The sequence below is a fragment of the Microplitis mediator genome, chromosome 11, assembly GCF_029852145.1.
Source record: "Microplitis mediator isolate UGA2020A chromosome 11, iyMicMedi2.1, whole genome shotgun sequence".
Lineage (NCBI taxonomy): Eukaryota > Metazoa > Arthropoda > Insecta > Hymenoptera > Braconidae > Microplitis > Microplitis mediator.
In genome coordinates, this window is record NC_079979.1 from 11,747,602 (window position 1) to 11,765,709 (window position 18,108).

General features: G+C 30.8%; 1 protein-coding gene across 1 annotated transcript in view; it reads left to right on the plus strand.

The window, feature by feature from the left end:
* LOC130677183 (eukaryotic translation initiation factor 2 subunit 3, Y-linked-like) overlaps positions 1-16,676 on the plus strand; it is a 28,524-nt gene extending 11,848 nt beyond the window's left edge. Inside the window, exons 4-9 of the mRNA XM_057483830.1 lie at positions 305-538; positions 624-782; positions 10,319-10,548; positions 10,648-10,792; positions 13,131-13,300; positions 16,304-16,676. Coding sequence (XP_057339813.1) covers positions 305-538; positions 624-782; positions 10,319-10,548; positions 10,648-10,792; positions 13,131-13,300; positions 16,304-16,540 — 1,175 coding nt within the window. The 3' untranslated portion in view covers positions 16,541-16,676. The remainder of the gene's footprint in view (positions 1-304; positions 539-623; positions 783-10,318; positions 10,549-10,647; positions 10,793-13,130; positions 13,301-16,303) is intronic.
* Positions 16,677-18,108: the final 1,432 nt, after the last annotated feature.

Here is an 18,108-nt window from a genome sequence, read left to right on the forward strand (position 1 = left end):
CTCAAAGTCAGTTTATCAATTCGAGAACAATATTTGAATCGCGGATCAAGGATCTCGGATTGAAAAACTGATCTTCAACCTTAGTAAAAATGAAAAAGAGCCGCCTTCGTTTTAAACTAAGCGCGAGCTAGCGAAAAGTCAGGGAGGTGCTGAAAATTTTCGAAAAATCTACCTTCCATTCTGGCTGCCAGATGGCATTTTTTATACTTATCAATGATTAAATAGTATTATAACATGTGTCGACCGAGGCGTACAAGATGCTTTTGGTGGCTAACAAATAATTTTGAAAATTAATCATTTTTAGGTTATGCGAATGCAAAAATTTATCAGTGCGATAACTCAAAATGTCCACGTCCGACTTGTTACATTTCCGGTGGATCTAGCAAAGACGATTCATTTCCTTGTTTCCGACCGGCTTGTTCAGGACGATTTCAATTAGTACGACACGTTTCATTTGTTGATTGTCCTGGTCACGATATTTTAATGGCTACAATGCTTAACGGTGCTGCTGTTATGGATGCAGCACTACTATTAATTGGTAATTAATTGAACAATTATTTAATAAGCAATAATTACTTATTACCAAAAATTCAATTGCTTATAAGTACACATTATTTTTTTAGCGGGCAACGAATCATGCCCTCAACCGCAAACATCGGAGCACTTAGCAGCTATCGAAATCATGAAGTTAAAACATATTGTTATACTACAAAATAAGATTGATTTAGTGAAAGAAGGACAAGCTCGAGAACAGTACGAACAAATTATAAAATTTGTTCAAGGTAAGAATGAAAAAATATACAACCCACTATGTAGATTGTAATTAATGAAGCGAAATAATCGCCAGTTTTTACTTCGATAAAGTCACATGCAATTACTCCGTCAATCGGTGTCATTTTTGTTTTCTTCTGGATAATTAACAATATTTTTCAAATTCTGACCAAATGTGCGCTAAAATTAAAAATAAAAAAAGTAGGGTTGAAATATATTTATACCTATCGAAATAAATTGACCGTTGAATCATATTTAGTCAATTTATTTAATACTTTGTTAACGCTCCATGTTTTTAATAACAATGAATTAATTTAATCTGCTAATAATGCGTGAGTAATGGAAACTTGGCTACATTCACTATCGGTAAAAAATAATCATTGTACTCCTATAAAAATAATTTTCGTACCACAGAGAAATATAAGGCGCTGGGACCTACACGGAGAAAAAAATATCGCCAGAATGACTATCCAATGTATCCTCAAATGACGTATCGTCAGAATAACGATTCGTATACCTAATTTAAGAATACTCTCATATTAATTTAATAATCTATAGTATCATTAAAGTAAAGATACGTTTTTGGGTTAGGTTAAGTATTCGTTTATTTAATTTAACAATACGACGAATAGTCTTTGTAACGATATGTAGTTTCGTTGATATAAGTATCTATATTGCCAGCGTGAGGATCCGTATAGCTAAATTGGCTATACGTATCATCGTTCTCGGTTGCCGGATGCCTAAATACAGAGTTTGCGCAATAGTCATGTCAGCGATTCATAAAATGCCTAAAATAAGGATATGGATCGTCATTTTGACGATCCACTGTGAGGATACTCTGTATAGCTGAATTGGCTATACGGCGTATCGTCAGAATAGCGATACGTATACTTAATCTGACGATATTTTTCTCTCCGTGTAGTCCAATTCAATAAGACTTTGAATCGGAATTTCTAGAAGTCACTGAATTTTTTATATAATTTTCTAAGACATTTTTTGACTTATTGTAACGCCAATCCAGCGAACGTATTTTCTTTCGTTGACATAGCGGTGGTGTAAAAGCTACATAAAATTTAACAGATTAAATAATTTGTACCTGTCTGAAAATCAATACGAAAAAAAAGGCCATTCGGCAGCCGAAGTGGATGGTAGATTTTTTAATTAATTTATATAAAAAGTTTCATACATACATATCTTGTGATACATGTTAATGTAGAGTCAAGATATGAAATTAGGCTCGTTTTCTAAGAGTGAGGGTAAAAAAAACCAAGGACTATTCTCGATACAGAACTTCAGATAGTTAATTTTTTGAAACATTATATAGGTAATCTACCAAACTAACCTTCACGTAAACAAAGTATAGAAAATTTAATTAGTTTGAGATCATAATTATAATCACTGTTACGATGGCAAGACCAGTTATAATTATAGGACGTACAGGTACGATTGAAACATCATAAATAATAAAAGAAATACTTTTAAAATATAAAGTAGCTGTGAAATTTACAGGTTATTTTGTTCACAATAAAATGAAACTGACGAAAATGGGAAATGCTTAAGTTATGTGGAATGAAGACCATATTTTCATGAGCCTGAAGTTAGCAGACAAACGAAAAATAAAATATTTGACTGCGGATATCTTTTGAACAATTTGAATTATATACAATTAAATGAATGGAATAGAATTCTATTGAAATAAACTAGATATGCTAGCAATTTTTTTTTTTTTAGCTCACTGTTTTGGATTTATTCAAAAACAAAATTTTTAGCAAGCTAACCTGACATTTCAAATGATCGGAATAACTTCATATTGTATTACTTTCTTGATGACACTATTATTTAAGGGCGCCTTGGTTTTTTTTTTTGAAAATCGAAAAAAAACTTTAGCACGTCATAATTTTTGAACAAATCGTTGAAACGAAAAAAAAAAAAAACTCACCTCTTCGTTTTTTTATTATCTAGAGGTGCAATTTTTTTATTTTCGAAAATTGCTGTCATATTTTGAAAAAATGATAAAAACAATTTTTTCGAATCTTTTAACTAAGCATATGAGTGAGAAAAATTATTTTAAAGATAGAACTGAACATGCCGTCTTTTTCTCTTTCCAAAAGCTACGTATGCATGATTTCATTTTTTTTCTATTTTAATTTAAATGGTCAATATGCTCAGTCAATCAAAATTTTAAGTTTTTTGAATTTTATACCTCGTTAATGGCATTTTACCAAAATAAGCCTAAGATACATTTTTGTAGGGAATTTTATGTTCTACAAAAAAGGTCTCTTATGATTTTTTGATAAATCAATCTGTTCAAAATTTATGGAAGCTTAAAGTCAAATTTATAGTAAATTTCGATGAGTGTGAATGTGGCCGACAATTAACAATTTTAAAATTTTGGAATAAATAAATAAAATGTAAGTACAATAAAAATTAAAAAATATGTGTGTAAATAATCGAAATATTCGTACCCGCATTATTTTTAATTTCATTGTTTCAATTTATTTATTTATTTACCTAAGAGATCGATTGAAGTCGAGCAAAAACGCTATTTTTTTTAAGAGCTTGACAATAAAATGGAAATAAATTAACCGTTATGAAGAATTTAAAAAAAAATTTTAAAGGTTTAATTGTAGAGAATAAACCGTCTACAAAAAATTCCATGGCATTTGATGATAAGTTCGGTAGTTTCGCTGGAAAAGTAAAAAGATCTCGAAATTTACTATAAATTTGACTTTAAGCTTCCATAAATTTTGAACAGATTGATTTATCAAAAAATCATAAGAGACCTTTTTTGTAGAACATAAAATTCCCTACAAAAATGTATCTTAGGCTTATTTTGGTAAAACGCCATTAACGAGGTATAAAATTCAAAAAACTTAAAATTTTGATTGACTGAGCATATTGACCATTTAAATTAAAATAGAAAAAAAATGAAATCATGCATACGTAGCTTTTGGAAAGAGAAAAAGACGGCATGTTCAGTTCTATCTTTAAAATAATTTTTCTCACTCATATGCTTAGTTAAAAAATTCGAAAAAATTGTTTTTATCATTTTTTCAAAATATGACATCAATTTTCGAAAATAAAAAAATTGCACCTCTAGATAATAAAAAAACGAAGAGGTGAGTTTTTTTTTTTTTTTCGTTTCAACGATTTGTTCAAAAATTATGACGTGCTAAAGTTTTTTTTCGATTTTCAAAAAAAAAAACCAAGGCGCCCTTAGATAATAGTGTCATCAAGAAAGTAATACAATATGAAGTTATTCCGATCATTTGAAATGTCAGGTTAGCTTGCTAAAAATTTTGTTTTTGAATAAATCCAAAACAGTGAGCTAAAAAAAAAAAAAATTGCTAGCATATCTAGTTTATTTCAATAGAATTCTATTCCATTCATTTAATTGTATATAATTCAAATTGTTCAAAAGATATCCGCAGTCAAATATTTTATTTTTCGTTTGTCTGCTAACTTCAGGCTCATACATTTTCAACATTTTTTGATTTCATTAAAAAGTTCAAGGCTATCAAATTATTGAAAGAAATAGTCAAAACATAAAGCTTAAGGTCATAAATTAAAGAAATCTTTAGTTTGAAGATCTTTCAGCAAAATAATTTTTCGAGCCACAGTTTTTTCGGAATCATAAGAAATAGCTCGAGTCAAAATTTTTCTAAACTTATTGGTTTTGTTTTTTGGGTCTACGGGGCCGGGAAAATTTTTTTTTAGGAAAATCAATTATCGGTTCGTTTAGGAAATTCATTCAGCTACAATTTGCTTTTTTATGTTTTTCTGTACGACAATTTGCTGCTGAGATATCAGCCTTTAAGGTAGTTTCGCACCCAAAACTCTCAAACTTGACCCCCACTTTTTTTGTTTTTATTCGAAAAATTATACTTCAATGTACTTGAGAAAAAAAAAACAGAATTTTTTACTACGTCGTTTAGGAGATATAATTAGTTAAAATCATGTAATTATACACGGGCTCTTATGATTGTCCTTATTCAATTTTACCGGAAATCAATGATTTGTAAAAAATTCACAAACTTGATCTACAAAAAAAAACTTTTTATTGGATAATTTCAAATCTAAAGCGTATAATAAAAAAGTTTCAGAATGATTTACCTCACGGTTTTTTTTAAATACATAAATCCAGTTGACATTCGTTATGTTGAGGTTATATACCTATTTAAAAAGTAAATAAACACAACATGTTAGTGAGATTATGGTACTAACTGTAAAAAATTTATAACAGTTGGTATAACCACGAACTATTCTAGTACTAGTCAATCTAATTTATATAAATTTTCTAATTATGATTATTTAATTTTAATACGTATGGATTTTATCTTAGTTAACACTAGTATTAATTGTAATGATAATTAACGAAAACAGTTGCTTCATTACTTGTGAAAAAAAAAAAAAGTTATTTTTTTGACTTGGGAATGCGAGTGTGAAACTACCTTAAATGGAAAAGGATTTTTTTGCCTTTGATTATCGATATCTCAGCAACTAATGGTCGCACAGTAATTTAGAGGACAGCTTTAGAAACGAATAAATCTCCCACAAGCTTCATTTTTGATTTAAAAAAAAAATTTTTTTCATCCTTAATATCAATTTGAAAAACCTACATAACATGAACTTATTATGGTTCCTTTGTTAATCAACCGCTGCTTTAAGAATATTGATAGAAAGGGGAATGTTGCCGGGTGATTTTACAGCTTAATGTACCCCCAAATGCCCTGGAAATTTTCAAATCGATCCATTGAACCGTTTATCCGGGCCGATTGCTTAAAGTTTTACAAAACAATTAAAGGAACAAGTTTTGTTCCTTAATTTTTGTAATCATAACCAAAATGGAAAAATTAATTTTTTTCGGATTTTGTTTCATTTTTGCGTTAGGTATTCAGTAAATGTAAGGTAAAGAAAAAAAAAAAAATTGCGAAAAACGAGATAGAACAAAAATTTTTTTATTTACGTTTTACTCGGGGTTTTTAACTTCTTCAAGTTATTGTTTTCACCCCGATTTGCGAAAATCGAAATTTCATCAGGTGTCGACGTTTTGAGGTCTTAGGAAGCTATTCTGACTATTTTCAGAATGATGTCAGAGTGTCTATATGTATGTGTTTGTGTCCGTGTGTATGTATGTATGTATGTATGTGTGTGACCAGTCTATAACTTTTTAACTAATGAACCGATTTGGATGGTTAAGTCGGCAATCGAAAGAGCTTGTTGGACATCAACTTTTCTGAAAATTTTAGATCATTTGATCGAATAGACTCGAAAATATTGGCGAATTACAAAAAAAAAAATCGGTCTGTCAGTTGACCCTGTGGGCCAGCCCCAAAACTTCCCGCTGTTTTCGAGCTCAAGAACCTCGAAAACATTATTGTGAATACATTTTCGAGCTCGAAAATACGTTAGTATGCTGTTGTTTTCGAAAAAAAACGTTTTTCACCATTTTTTCTCCAACGATATCTCTCAAACGAATAAACCGATTGAGACGGTTGAGGCCGCAATCGACGCGTTTCATCAAGTTCTAAAGCTGATCAAATTTTGAATTCGATTTATCGAGTCGTTTTTGAGATATTTCAGAAAAAATAGAAAAAAATTTCTTTTTTAATTCTTTCGACAACGGTTTCTCTTGAACGAGTGAACCGATTTTGATGATAGAGGAGTCATTTGACGCGGCTTATAAAGATCTTGAGCCCAGTCCATTTTGGAATCAATCCATCGAGCACATTAAAAGTTATCAAAAGAAAACATTTTTGAAAAAATTTTATTTTTGGAATATTTCTGAACGAGCCCTACCGATCAAGCTCAATTTTCTTACAGCTTCAAGATATTGACAAGCCGCGTCGAATGACACCTCGAAGTTCAAAATCGGTTCATCCGTTCAAAAAATACAGGTATTTACATACGTACGTACGTACAAAGATACATACATACACTCGGACATCATCGTGAAATTAGTCAGAATACTTTCTAGGACCTCAAAACATCGACATCTGGTGAAAATTCGATTTTCGTAAATCGGACCGAAACCAATAACTTCCCGAATTTTTGAAAATTTACAATTTTCTTAGCGGGAAGTTGAAAAAATTTTTTTTTTTTAGTTTTTTAGTGATTTCTCAAAAACGACTTATACGATCAACTTCAAAATCTAATCAGCTCTAGAATACAATAAAACGCGTCGATTGCCGCTTTAGCCATCTCAATCGGATAATTCGCTTGAGAGTTATCGCGGGAGAAAGAAATGGTAAAAAACGGTTTTTTGCGAATATCTTTGAAACAACTGAACTTAAAAATTCCAAAATATTATCAGCTCTAGAACTCAATAGAATACGTCCATTGCTGCCTCAACCATCAAAATCGGTTTATTCGTTCGTGAGATATCGTGGGAGTAAGAAATGCTAAAAAACGGTTTTTTCGAAAACAATGGTATGCAAAAGTATTTTCGAACTCGAAGAGCTCGAAAATGTATTCACAACAATGTTTTCTAGCTCCTTGAGCTCAAGGAGCTCGAAAACAGCGGGAAGTTTTGGGGCTGGCCCGCAGGGTCAACCGATAGATGGATTTTTTTTTTTTCGTTTTTCGGAAGCGTTTGAAATGTTTAAAATCGAAGATCGGCTAAATCGGTCGATTAATTTAGAAGTTATGGCTGTTCGAAACTTTCACAATTTTTTGAAAAAATCAGTTTTTATTCACTGTTAAAGTTTATATAACTTTAAAACTAAAACTGATAAACAATTTACGTAAAAAGCATCTTAAAGCTTGTTTAATAAGCTTTAATTTTTTACCTTAAACTTGATGTTTCCACTATTTTTTGTGATAATTTGATAGCCTTGAATGTTTGGATATCATCAAGAGAATTAGAAGATATGGTTTTCATTCCGGATAACTTGAGTATTTACCATTATAATCTAATTCCGTCGGTTATATATCGCTGTGAACAAAATAATCTGTAAGCTTTACAACTATTTTATATTTTCAAAGTCTATATATATTGTAACGGGTTTTTCAACACCGGGGATCTACCGGAGTGAAGTCCGAGTACACGCACTCTTTGGCAACCTTGTTCAAAATGTAAAGTTGGGCGCCAGGTGATTTGTTGATCACCAATAAACAAATGTCGAAATTGTCGGCTCAGGGTGGCGAATCGGGGAAAGGTCACTTACGATTACAATGAATAATTGATCAGAAGTAAACAAAATAATTAGTCGTATATTAAATAAACAAAATTATTGATCGGTATCAAACACAAATAACCGGTTTACAAAAACATAAATTGCCGTTGTCGGCTTGGCTCGATAGAAACAAAAAAAAATTGCTCGTAGATATCGTACTTAATCAAACCACAGTCAGTTCGTTACTCGAAGAAAACAGTCGATTGTCGAAGTAAAATAAACTTATTTTATTTTTCACACAGAATACTTGATGAGTGACGTCAGAGTCTTGTAAACCGCAAGACTCGGCTGCCGCTACGAATGAGACACGGGTAATCCGTAATTCTCGGAATTGATCGATTGAAATACAGTCGACTCTGTCTAAAGATTCTCTGCCTAAAGGTTCCCGCTGTCTATAGGTTTCAGGATACATTGCTTAAAGGTTCCCGGATATTCCCCCGCCCGCTTTCTCGAGTGACGAATCACAATTCAGTTTTCGAGCGCTAACTTTAAATGCACGTTTTTTTGAGGTTATGTTTACTGCGTAATGTGTTCGTTTTAGCGTGCGCCTCGGCGCTCGAGGGGAATATATTGTAGGGGAAGTGCTGATGGTGGGGAGGGAACCTTTAGGCAATGGTCCTGTACCGACGTGGAACCTTTAGACAGAGTCGACTGTAAATTAATATAATATTTTATTTCGGTGACGCGTTCAAATTGCTCTATAATAAAATTATTACGCGCAATTAATTATTTATTAATTATTATTACGCGAACGCGTCTCACTTGTTCAATAATAAATTCACTCGCGCACGTTGTTTGGTTTCATGCCGATGCTTCGGCTTGTTCACAAAAGGCGGTTTATTGTTCACTCGGAATTAATTGATTACCGGTTAATTGTTCGTTGATCAAACTCGGATTGATCGTAACAGTCGTAAATCGCGTTGTTCAAGAGTCGGAATCGAAATTGGTCGTTTGGTCTGAGTCGATTTGTTCAAAAAACATAAACGCAGCCGTTCAGTTCGAAGTCTCTCCCGGATCTGTCGTTTCAATCCATGCGGTGAATCGATTGCTCGGTCCAAGTCGAAATTATTGCTCTTAGGTGTCACCAAAACTTGCTCATCGGATAACGATTCATTATTTTTCAAATAGTATTGAACCACGGGTCAATGTCGAATTTTCCTCATGTTACAATATAAATATGTGAGCGTGGCGGCGCGAGTCAACTGTGTCTATATACTGATGTCATATGCCTGTTTAACCTCTTTCGTATTCAAATTTATTGTAATAATAAATAAATATAAATTATAACTGTTATTTCCCTGTTTAGAAAATCTCATAGAATCCAATAGATTCTCATAAATTCTCATAAAGATTTTATAAGAATGAATGAGTTCTATGAAAAGTGCTATAGTTAAGTATAGGGACTTATACACACAGCTATAAGAATCTATCGGATTTTTTAAGCAGGTTTACCTATTTGTTTATTAATCTATCATCATTCTCTAATAATTCCGTGAGAAATCTTTGAGCTTAATCGTTAAGTTTTGCTTCAATATCTAAATATTTGCTTGCGTCGTTTTTGATAATTTTAATAAATTTCTAAATCCCGAATTTTTTATGAATTGTGTAAGTTTCCATCAATACATATTTTATTACATATGTATATTTTCGTTTCTAACCATGTTTACTCACAGTCAGTTTATCAATCCGAGATTTTAGTAATACGCGATTAACTTAGTATTGCTCGTACATTTATCTATAAAGATATATTGTCAATATTTGAATCGCGGATTAAGAATCTCGGATTGAAAAACTGACTTTCAATAATTGGCTTCAACCTTACTAAAAATGAACAAGGACCGCCTTTGTTTCAAACTAAGCGCGAGCTAGCGAAAATTCAGGGAGTTGCAGAATATTTTCGACCTATCTACCTGCCATTCTGGCTGCCAGATAACAATGTTAAAGATTTTTTTTACAGCCCTTGTTGGAGGTTGATAACATTTTTACTCCTACTGATAGTTTTCAAATGCTTAAAAATAATTTATGTAAACAAATTCGGCAACTCTTCCAAAAATTCCGATTTAAGGTTGATTTTTATCGGACTAGTTCGCGTACTACTACGTTTGCTCATCACTGGTGCGCAATCACATACGAATAGAAATATCCTACTTTCCTCGCCAGGTGTGCAATATACTATAAGAGGCAAAATGTTTTCGGTCCGGAAGAATAAGTAACCGATGAATTTCAACCCGTTGGACTGTTTTGGTCTGAAATCTGCTTGTTTCGTCTAACTAAACACAAACTAAAATTACTTGTTTGTGATTCGAAAAATAAAAAAAAAAAATAAACGCTTTCCTAAACTTAATTAATGTATTTTAAATTTGATCATTCAGGTACTGTCGCCGAAGGTGCACCAGTAATTCCAATCTCAGCTCAATTAAAATATAACATTGAAGTACTCTGTGAATACATTGTCAAAAAAATTCCAGTTCCGCTTCGTGATTTTACATCAGAACCTCGTTTAATTGTCATACGATCATTCGATGTTAATAAACCCGGTTGTGAAGTAGATGATCTTAAGGGTGGTGTCGCTGGTGGAAGTATTTTAAAAGGAGTTTTAAAGGTAGATAAAAAAATTATGACAAGTTATAAATATGGATATTTCCAATACTTAGAAATTAATAATTCGATTATTTTTTATGAATCAATTTTTTTTTATCAGGTGGGTATGGAAATTGAAGTACGCCCTGGATTAGTATCCAAAGACGGTGAAGGAAAATTAACATGTCGTCCTATATTTTCACGTATCGTATCTCTATTTGCTGAACAAAATGAGTTACAATTTGCAGTTCCTGGTGGATTAATTGGTAATTTATTATTTATCTTTATTTATAGAATATTATACGTCAGAAAACTTAAATGTAGATCAAATTAAATGCACTAATGTCGATAGCTAACAGATAAGTAGACATTATAAAAAATAATAGTAAAGTATTATAGCCGGATTGAGACTCCACTTAGGTGTGTCTATCGTATTGGCAGGGAGTCTAGTATATGGTGGGGACAACTAAATCGATCGCAGCGCTCGCTGTGGGCACAATTTCGTTGAATCATGCTCTCATTGAAAATAAACACGTGAAAATTAAGTTTAAAAATAGTTCATAATAGTTATTGTGTCGTTAATGTTTGCCTTTGCTCATTGTTTGAGGTTAAAACAATATTTTAAAATTTATTGATTCGAATCCGGTTTGGATAATGATTTTTATCATTGACTAAAAATTATTTTTTAACCCTTCGTTACTCGCGCTATACGGTGATTCCCCGCACAACACTACTCAACCTAATAGAGTTGGCGTGAATACGAGTGAGACACTAGAAAAAGCGCGTGTAACGAAAAGTTAAAAAATCATTATAAGTTAGTATTTTCTTAGTTATGATTCACAAGCAAATTATCATGAATTAAAATAAAATTATTTTTTTCAATTTTGTTAAAAAACTCAATTTACTATTCTACGATTTTTTCAACTTTTATCATTGTAGCTGTCACGTATTATTTGTTTTGATTTTATCGGTTAACCTTTTATTCTGTGCTAAAATAATAGTATTTATTATTTATTAAAATTTTTTATACTTAATTTTTTTATCGAAATATATTTAATTTAATTTTCTCTATCAAAAATACAACTGCACTTTTGCATTTATATCATTATAAACTTTATATTTTGATTTTATAACGAATTTTTATTATTTACACTAATTTTATATATCTTTTATAATTCTCGAGCATGATTTTTTGTAACCATCAGATGTCGTTTTCGTCACGCTCCCTGCCGATACCCCACCTAAGACGCCATGTTGGAAATTTTATATATTGAAATAGACGTAGGGACGTGGTACTGCGAGAGGCGTGAGTTGTACAATGCCACCTCGCAGAGAGAAGCCGAACCGCCACATATATATTAGGGTGAGCCGAAAATCCGCTTTCTTTGAATTTTCATTATTAATACCAAAAATATTTTTCTTTGTACGAAAAAAAAATTTTTAGGATAACAAAAAAAAATTTTAGGTCGATATCTTAGGCTCGCCAAATCCCGCTAAAGTTAGAAGTTATTTAAAAATTTATTTCCAATTTAATTTGATCGGAAATTTAATTCTCTACAAAAAAAAGTCTTATAACAAAATTACGGAAAGTTGATAGTTCCTGAGATAATTGCAATTTTGTTCTAAAAAATTTAATTTTTCAAGATATTATCACTTTTTCAGGGTAAAATATGAATTTTATCGTATAAATTTCATGGGAAATTAAATTTCTTACAAAATTGGCCTTGTAAAAATTTGAAATTTATAGTTATTCAGAAACTCGCAGTTTTATGTTTAGATAGTCACATTCCTCGTTATTTGGTGGCTTTCACCAAGAATCGCTATTATCTTCGTAACTATCAACTTTAAATAAATTTCCATCAGGTCTGTTTTGTAGAAAATTGAATTTCCTATGAAATTTTTATGACAAAATTTATTTTTTGCCCTAAAAAAGTGATCATATCTTGAAAAATTTCATTTTTTAGAGAAAAATTGCAATTATCTCAGTAACTATCAACTTAACGTAATTTTATTATAGGACCTTTTTTGTAGAAAATTAAATTTTCGATCAAAATAAATTGGAAAAAAATTTTTAAACAGCTTCTAACTTTAGCGGGATTTGGCGAGCCTAAGATATCGACCTAAATTTTTTTTTGTTTTCCGAAAAATTTTTTTTTTGTACAAAGAAAAATATTTTTGGCATTAATAATGAAAATTAAAAAAAAAACGGATTTTTGGCCCACCCATATACATATATATATATATATATATATATATATATAATGTAATAAATCAATTAAACCAACTAATTATGTTAAAAAATTATTTCATTTAACGAACGAATTTAACACAGTAAAATTTGAGAATATAATTGAAGTGCTTAGATGCGTGTATGCAGTTCAGCGGTATAACTTATTGTGTCTCTACGAATGAGGTAAAGACGGAAAATAGAAAAATCGATGTTCGGCGTAGATTGCCGAAATTAATCGATCGCTTATCATTGTAGCAAAGCTACATATCTATATATATATATATATATATATATTTTTTTTTTTTTCGATAACTTTTCTTATTAAATTATCTTATTAATTTTAACTATAATGATTTTTTTAATTAACAAAATAGGTGTTGGAACCAAAATAGAACCTACTTTATGCCGTGCTGATCGTTTAGTAGGACAAATATTGGGAGCAGTTGGTGCATTGCCACAAATCTATACTGAATTGGAAATTTCCTACTATCTTTTGAAACGTTTACTTGGAGTAAGGACTGAGGGTGATAAAAAAGGAGCTAAGGTAATCAAGTATTTATTTAATAAATTATTAATACAATAAATATTTTGCATTAAACAATATTCGAATATCTATATTAGGGAGTCCGTTATTTCCCAAATTAGATTTTTTTTACTAGGCCATGATATAAATCATTGATTTGTGATCCAAAAATAATACAAAAAAATAAAAAAAGTTTATTCTAATGCCGTTTAACCCTGCCTAAGTATTGATACTTTCCCATTGCAGTACAATGAGAAAAATTTTATTACTCTGTAACAGGGTGTATCTTAACCTTGCCTAGTTTTTGGCCCATTTATAAATTGATCTTAATAAGGGCGCCACTGGAAGATAAACTCGGCCTTCCAGAACCGGAGATGTTATTTTTCAAAAATCAGGGTCTTTGAAATTTTATAAGAGTGAGGAAGGATGAGGAATTGAATTGATTTAACACAATTTTTATTTAATATAATTAATAAATTTTATTTATCACATAACAACTTTGCCCAGCGGGTTTTTATTTTCCTTATAATTATTTTAAAAAAAAAGTTGTCCACCGGACTTTTATTACTTAAAACTAATGAGTCCCCTGGACTTTTATTCTGATAACTATGGCCATTAGCCAGATCCCCTGGATCATTAATTTAATTAATTTTCCCTGGACTTATACCAATTTTTGCCACCGGCCTGATCCCCTGGATCTTAATTTAAAACTTAATTCCCCTGGAATCATTTTATCTTACAAACACACACACGTGCGTTAATAAATTGTCTACCGGACTTAACTCACACACGCATATAATTTAACGATATGCTCTATTGGTTCACTGACTAGATTTAATAAGTGTTTATTATTTTATTCAGTCTGAATAAGAGTCTTCACGCTGACTCGAGTAGAATTAATTTTTACTTTGCAAAATTTTCAATAATTAATAAACTTAGAATTGACATCAATTTGGTCTAATTTGATTATTTTTAATTAATTACTTATGCACTTAGTCACTAATTCACTTCATTTAATTTCTAACTTAATTTTTATTCAGTCTCAATTTCAATTTGTAAATTAATCTAGTTTTAATTTTTGGCTACCTGCTGAAAAATTAATTTTTCGTATTTAAAATTATATAATTAACAATTTCTGGCTTTTCTGCCAATTTAAATTTATGGAGAGGGAGTCCGATCCCCTTCGATTATAACTCCCGGTGACAGTCGATAAACTAGATCGTATTTAGAGATTTGAAGGTCAAAGTTGGTCTTGCTTAAAAAAATTGGCGTTTTTGTTTGAAATTTTATTTCTCTCTAACACATAGACATAGAATTAGGCGCTATGAACTTTCTTGTAGCAAATTTATCGCTCTTAAAAAAAGGTTTCTTACACTTTTTTCGTCAATTCCTGTAATAAAATTTAGATGAAATATATGTGAAGGCAAACTATTCGTAACCTAATTGGTTGAAAGCGAAAAAATATATGCAAACAACACAAAAATATACATTAAAATAAATTTATGAAAAACGACACGTGCGCGCGAAACATGTACGCTAGTCCACTGATTTAAGTGATATCGAAGCTTAAAGTTGATAGATTTAAAAAATAATATTTTTCGATTAATAGTATATTACACACCTAGGGAAGTAAAGTAAGAAATGTAGCAAACATGTGATCTGGGGCTTTCTTATTTACTTCCCAAGGAGTGTATTCTATTTTTCTCCTCGAAGGAGGCGGAAAGCGGCAACTTCGTTTTGCACAGCGGGATGAAAGTTGACGCTTTCCGCCCAGAGGCGAGAAAAATTTTATAACTCTTTTGCAAACAGATTATACTTAGGCTCCTAACAGTTAATCGTCAGAAATTTACAGCTCTACAAAAAAGATCTCAGATTTTTTTAATAAACTCAACCGTTTAAGAGATATTTGAGCTCGAAACATAAGGAATTTTTTATATCACCAGAGCGGAATTTTGAGTCGGTTTGTGAGAGTTTTTTTTTCCAACTTACAGCTTAAATATCTCTTAAACGGTTGAGTTTATCCAAAAAATCTAAGCGATCTTTTTTGTAGAGCGGTAAATTTTCGACAAATAACTGTTAAGAACCTAAGTATATATTTGATTGCTTAAGAGTTATAGAATTTTAATCGAAAAACTTTATTTTTTTAATCTATCATCTTTGAGCTTCGACATCACTTAAATGGTTGGATTCACGAAAAAAGTGTAAGAAACCTTTTTTGAAGAGTGATAAATTTACGACAAGAAAGTTTTGTAGCTCTTAATTCTATGCGTAAGAGAGAAATAAAATTTCAAACAAAAACGCCAATTTTTTTTAAACAAATCAAACTTTGACCTTCAATATCTGTCAAATGGTTGGATTCACGAAAAAAACATAAGCGACCTTTTTCGAAGAGCGGTAAATTTCCTACTAAAATATGAATTAGTTATTGCTGTACACTTATTTTTAAGTGAGCTCGCGTGATAAAATTTTTCTCATTGTACTAAAATAGGAAATTATCATTACTTAGGCAGGATTAAACGGCATTAAAATAAACTTTATTTTTTAACTTCCTGCTAAGAAAATCGATGATTTTCAAAAAATTCGGGAAGTTATTTGTTTCGGTCCGATTTTCGAAAACCGAGTTTTCATCAGATGTCGACGTTTTGAAGTCCTAGGACGCTATTCTGACTATTTTAAGAAATGAAAAAACACCGTTTTTATTTTTTTTTTTTCGGATATCTAAAACGTAACTTGTTTGAGCCTAAAAAGCCTATAAAAAAACACCGGATTCGAAAGCATTTTCGAGATTGTTTTGGGGTTGGCCCGCAGGGCCAACCGTTGCCCAGATGTTTTCTTATTATTTTTGGATCACTAATAAATAATTTATATCATGGCCAAGTAAAAAAATCTGATTTGGGAAATAACGGACACCCTAATCTATATACATTACATTTTTTTCTATTACTAATGGCAAAAGCCAATCGTCAAATTAATAGATTCCATACAGTATATATTTTTTTATTAATTTTTTTTTTTTTATTTTAGGTACCAAAATTATCACGTAATGAAGTCTTACTTGTTAATATCGGATCTCTGAGTACCGGTGGACGTGTTATTGCAACAAAAGCTGATTTGGCCAAAATTTGTTTGACAAATCCTGTCTGCACTGAAGTTGATGAAAAAATAGCACTATCACGACGTGTTGAAAAACATTGGCGCTTAATTGGTTGGGGACAAATTCGTGGAGGCGATACTATTAAACCAGTAATCGATCGTCAGTAATTGAAAAAAAAAATTATTGTTACTAATAATAAACAATTAACCAGATAATAAATCAAGAAGCTGAAAAAAAATCATTTAATTATACAAATTTATATATCGTAAACAATAATAATAATTATTATTATTCTTAAATTTGTATTATTATTATTTGTGTATTATTCTTATAATGTTTTTGATAAAATTAATAATAACGATAAAATTAATTATGATAATCCATCGTTAACTTTTTTATGGAAGATTATTAGAAAGTCGTTGATCATTAGAAAAATTTTACTATTTATTTGGAAATGAGAGGTACATTTCACTGAGAGAAAAAAAGCATTTAAAAATTCAGAATTTCTATATAATAGATATTTTCTTTAAAATGATTCCAAGCAAGTAACATCTAATACTTCCAGTGACAATTTTTACTAGAGACATATAGCTGAATTTACAAATGAATTTTCACGATAAGAAGTACTAAAATTAGGTATCAAGAAATTAATATTGTTATTTTTATTTGCTAATCTTTCAGACCCTCTAGATTCATCTATAAATAGTTCTCTCAAATAATTTGGTTTTCCAATAGAAAACAATTTATAAAAATATGTAATCATAAAATATAATCGTCTGGAGTTTACCGAAAGCTATCTCAAATCACGACTATGAAGAGTTATGTTCATCACACGCCTTAGATTAAAAATGAATCGTATTTCACTGTTTACAGCAGGCTGTAATTTTAAATTATTTTCAACAGCAGAGTCAATAAGTATAACAAAACAATAATCAATGAGTGGCAGAATAGTTGCTGAAACCAAAACTTTTCTAATTTCCGGAATAAAGATATTTTTTTCGAACTTTTAGATTATATAGAGCTGAATTAAATTTCTACGTGTCTGAGATACATGATTTTTCAATGAGAGATCGTTTTTAATAAACAATCCAAAGCATTTCGTTGAATTTACATAGCGTAAAGCAACACCATCAATAACATTAAGTGGGAGCAATATCTAATAATTTGAGTTTACTGTTCGATCCAAAGATCATCGCTTTAATCTTAGTTAAATTTATCACTAACCATGTTCTCGAGTCCAATCAAAAATAGCTTAAGCATCCTCAGTTACTGATCTGAACGCACCATATAAATGCATTATCAAGGAATTTAGATAAATATATTTTTCTTCAGCAAACTAGCCATATTTACAATATATGATCCTTCTAGCTACGAGATGTACAACCATAAGAAATAGAATAGATCCTAAAACGGAGTTCTGGAGCACTCCAGAAGACGTTTCTAAAAATTCAAGCGGTGAATTATTCTCATTCCGTATGGATTGAAATCGTTTAGATAGATAGGAGAAAAACCAAGCAATAGTATTAATAGAGAATTCAAGTTCTGTCATGGCTATTAAAATGGCTTTCGGATCAACAAGATCAAACGCCTTACTAACCCTCGTGGAATTGCCATAATGGTATTTCTACGGTATTTTCCTAGTATTTTTTAGGTATCAGTATTATTACGGTATACCCACGGTATAAATGCGGTATGTTTGTGAAATTTTATCACCGTATTAACACCGTAAATATAT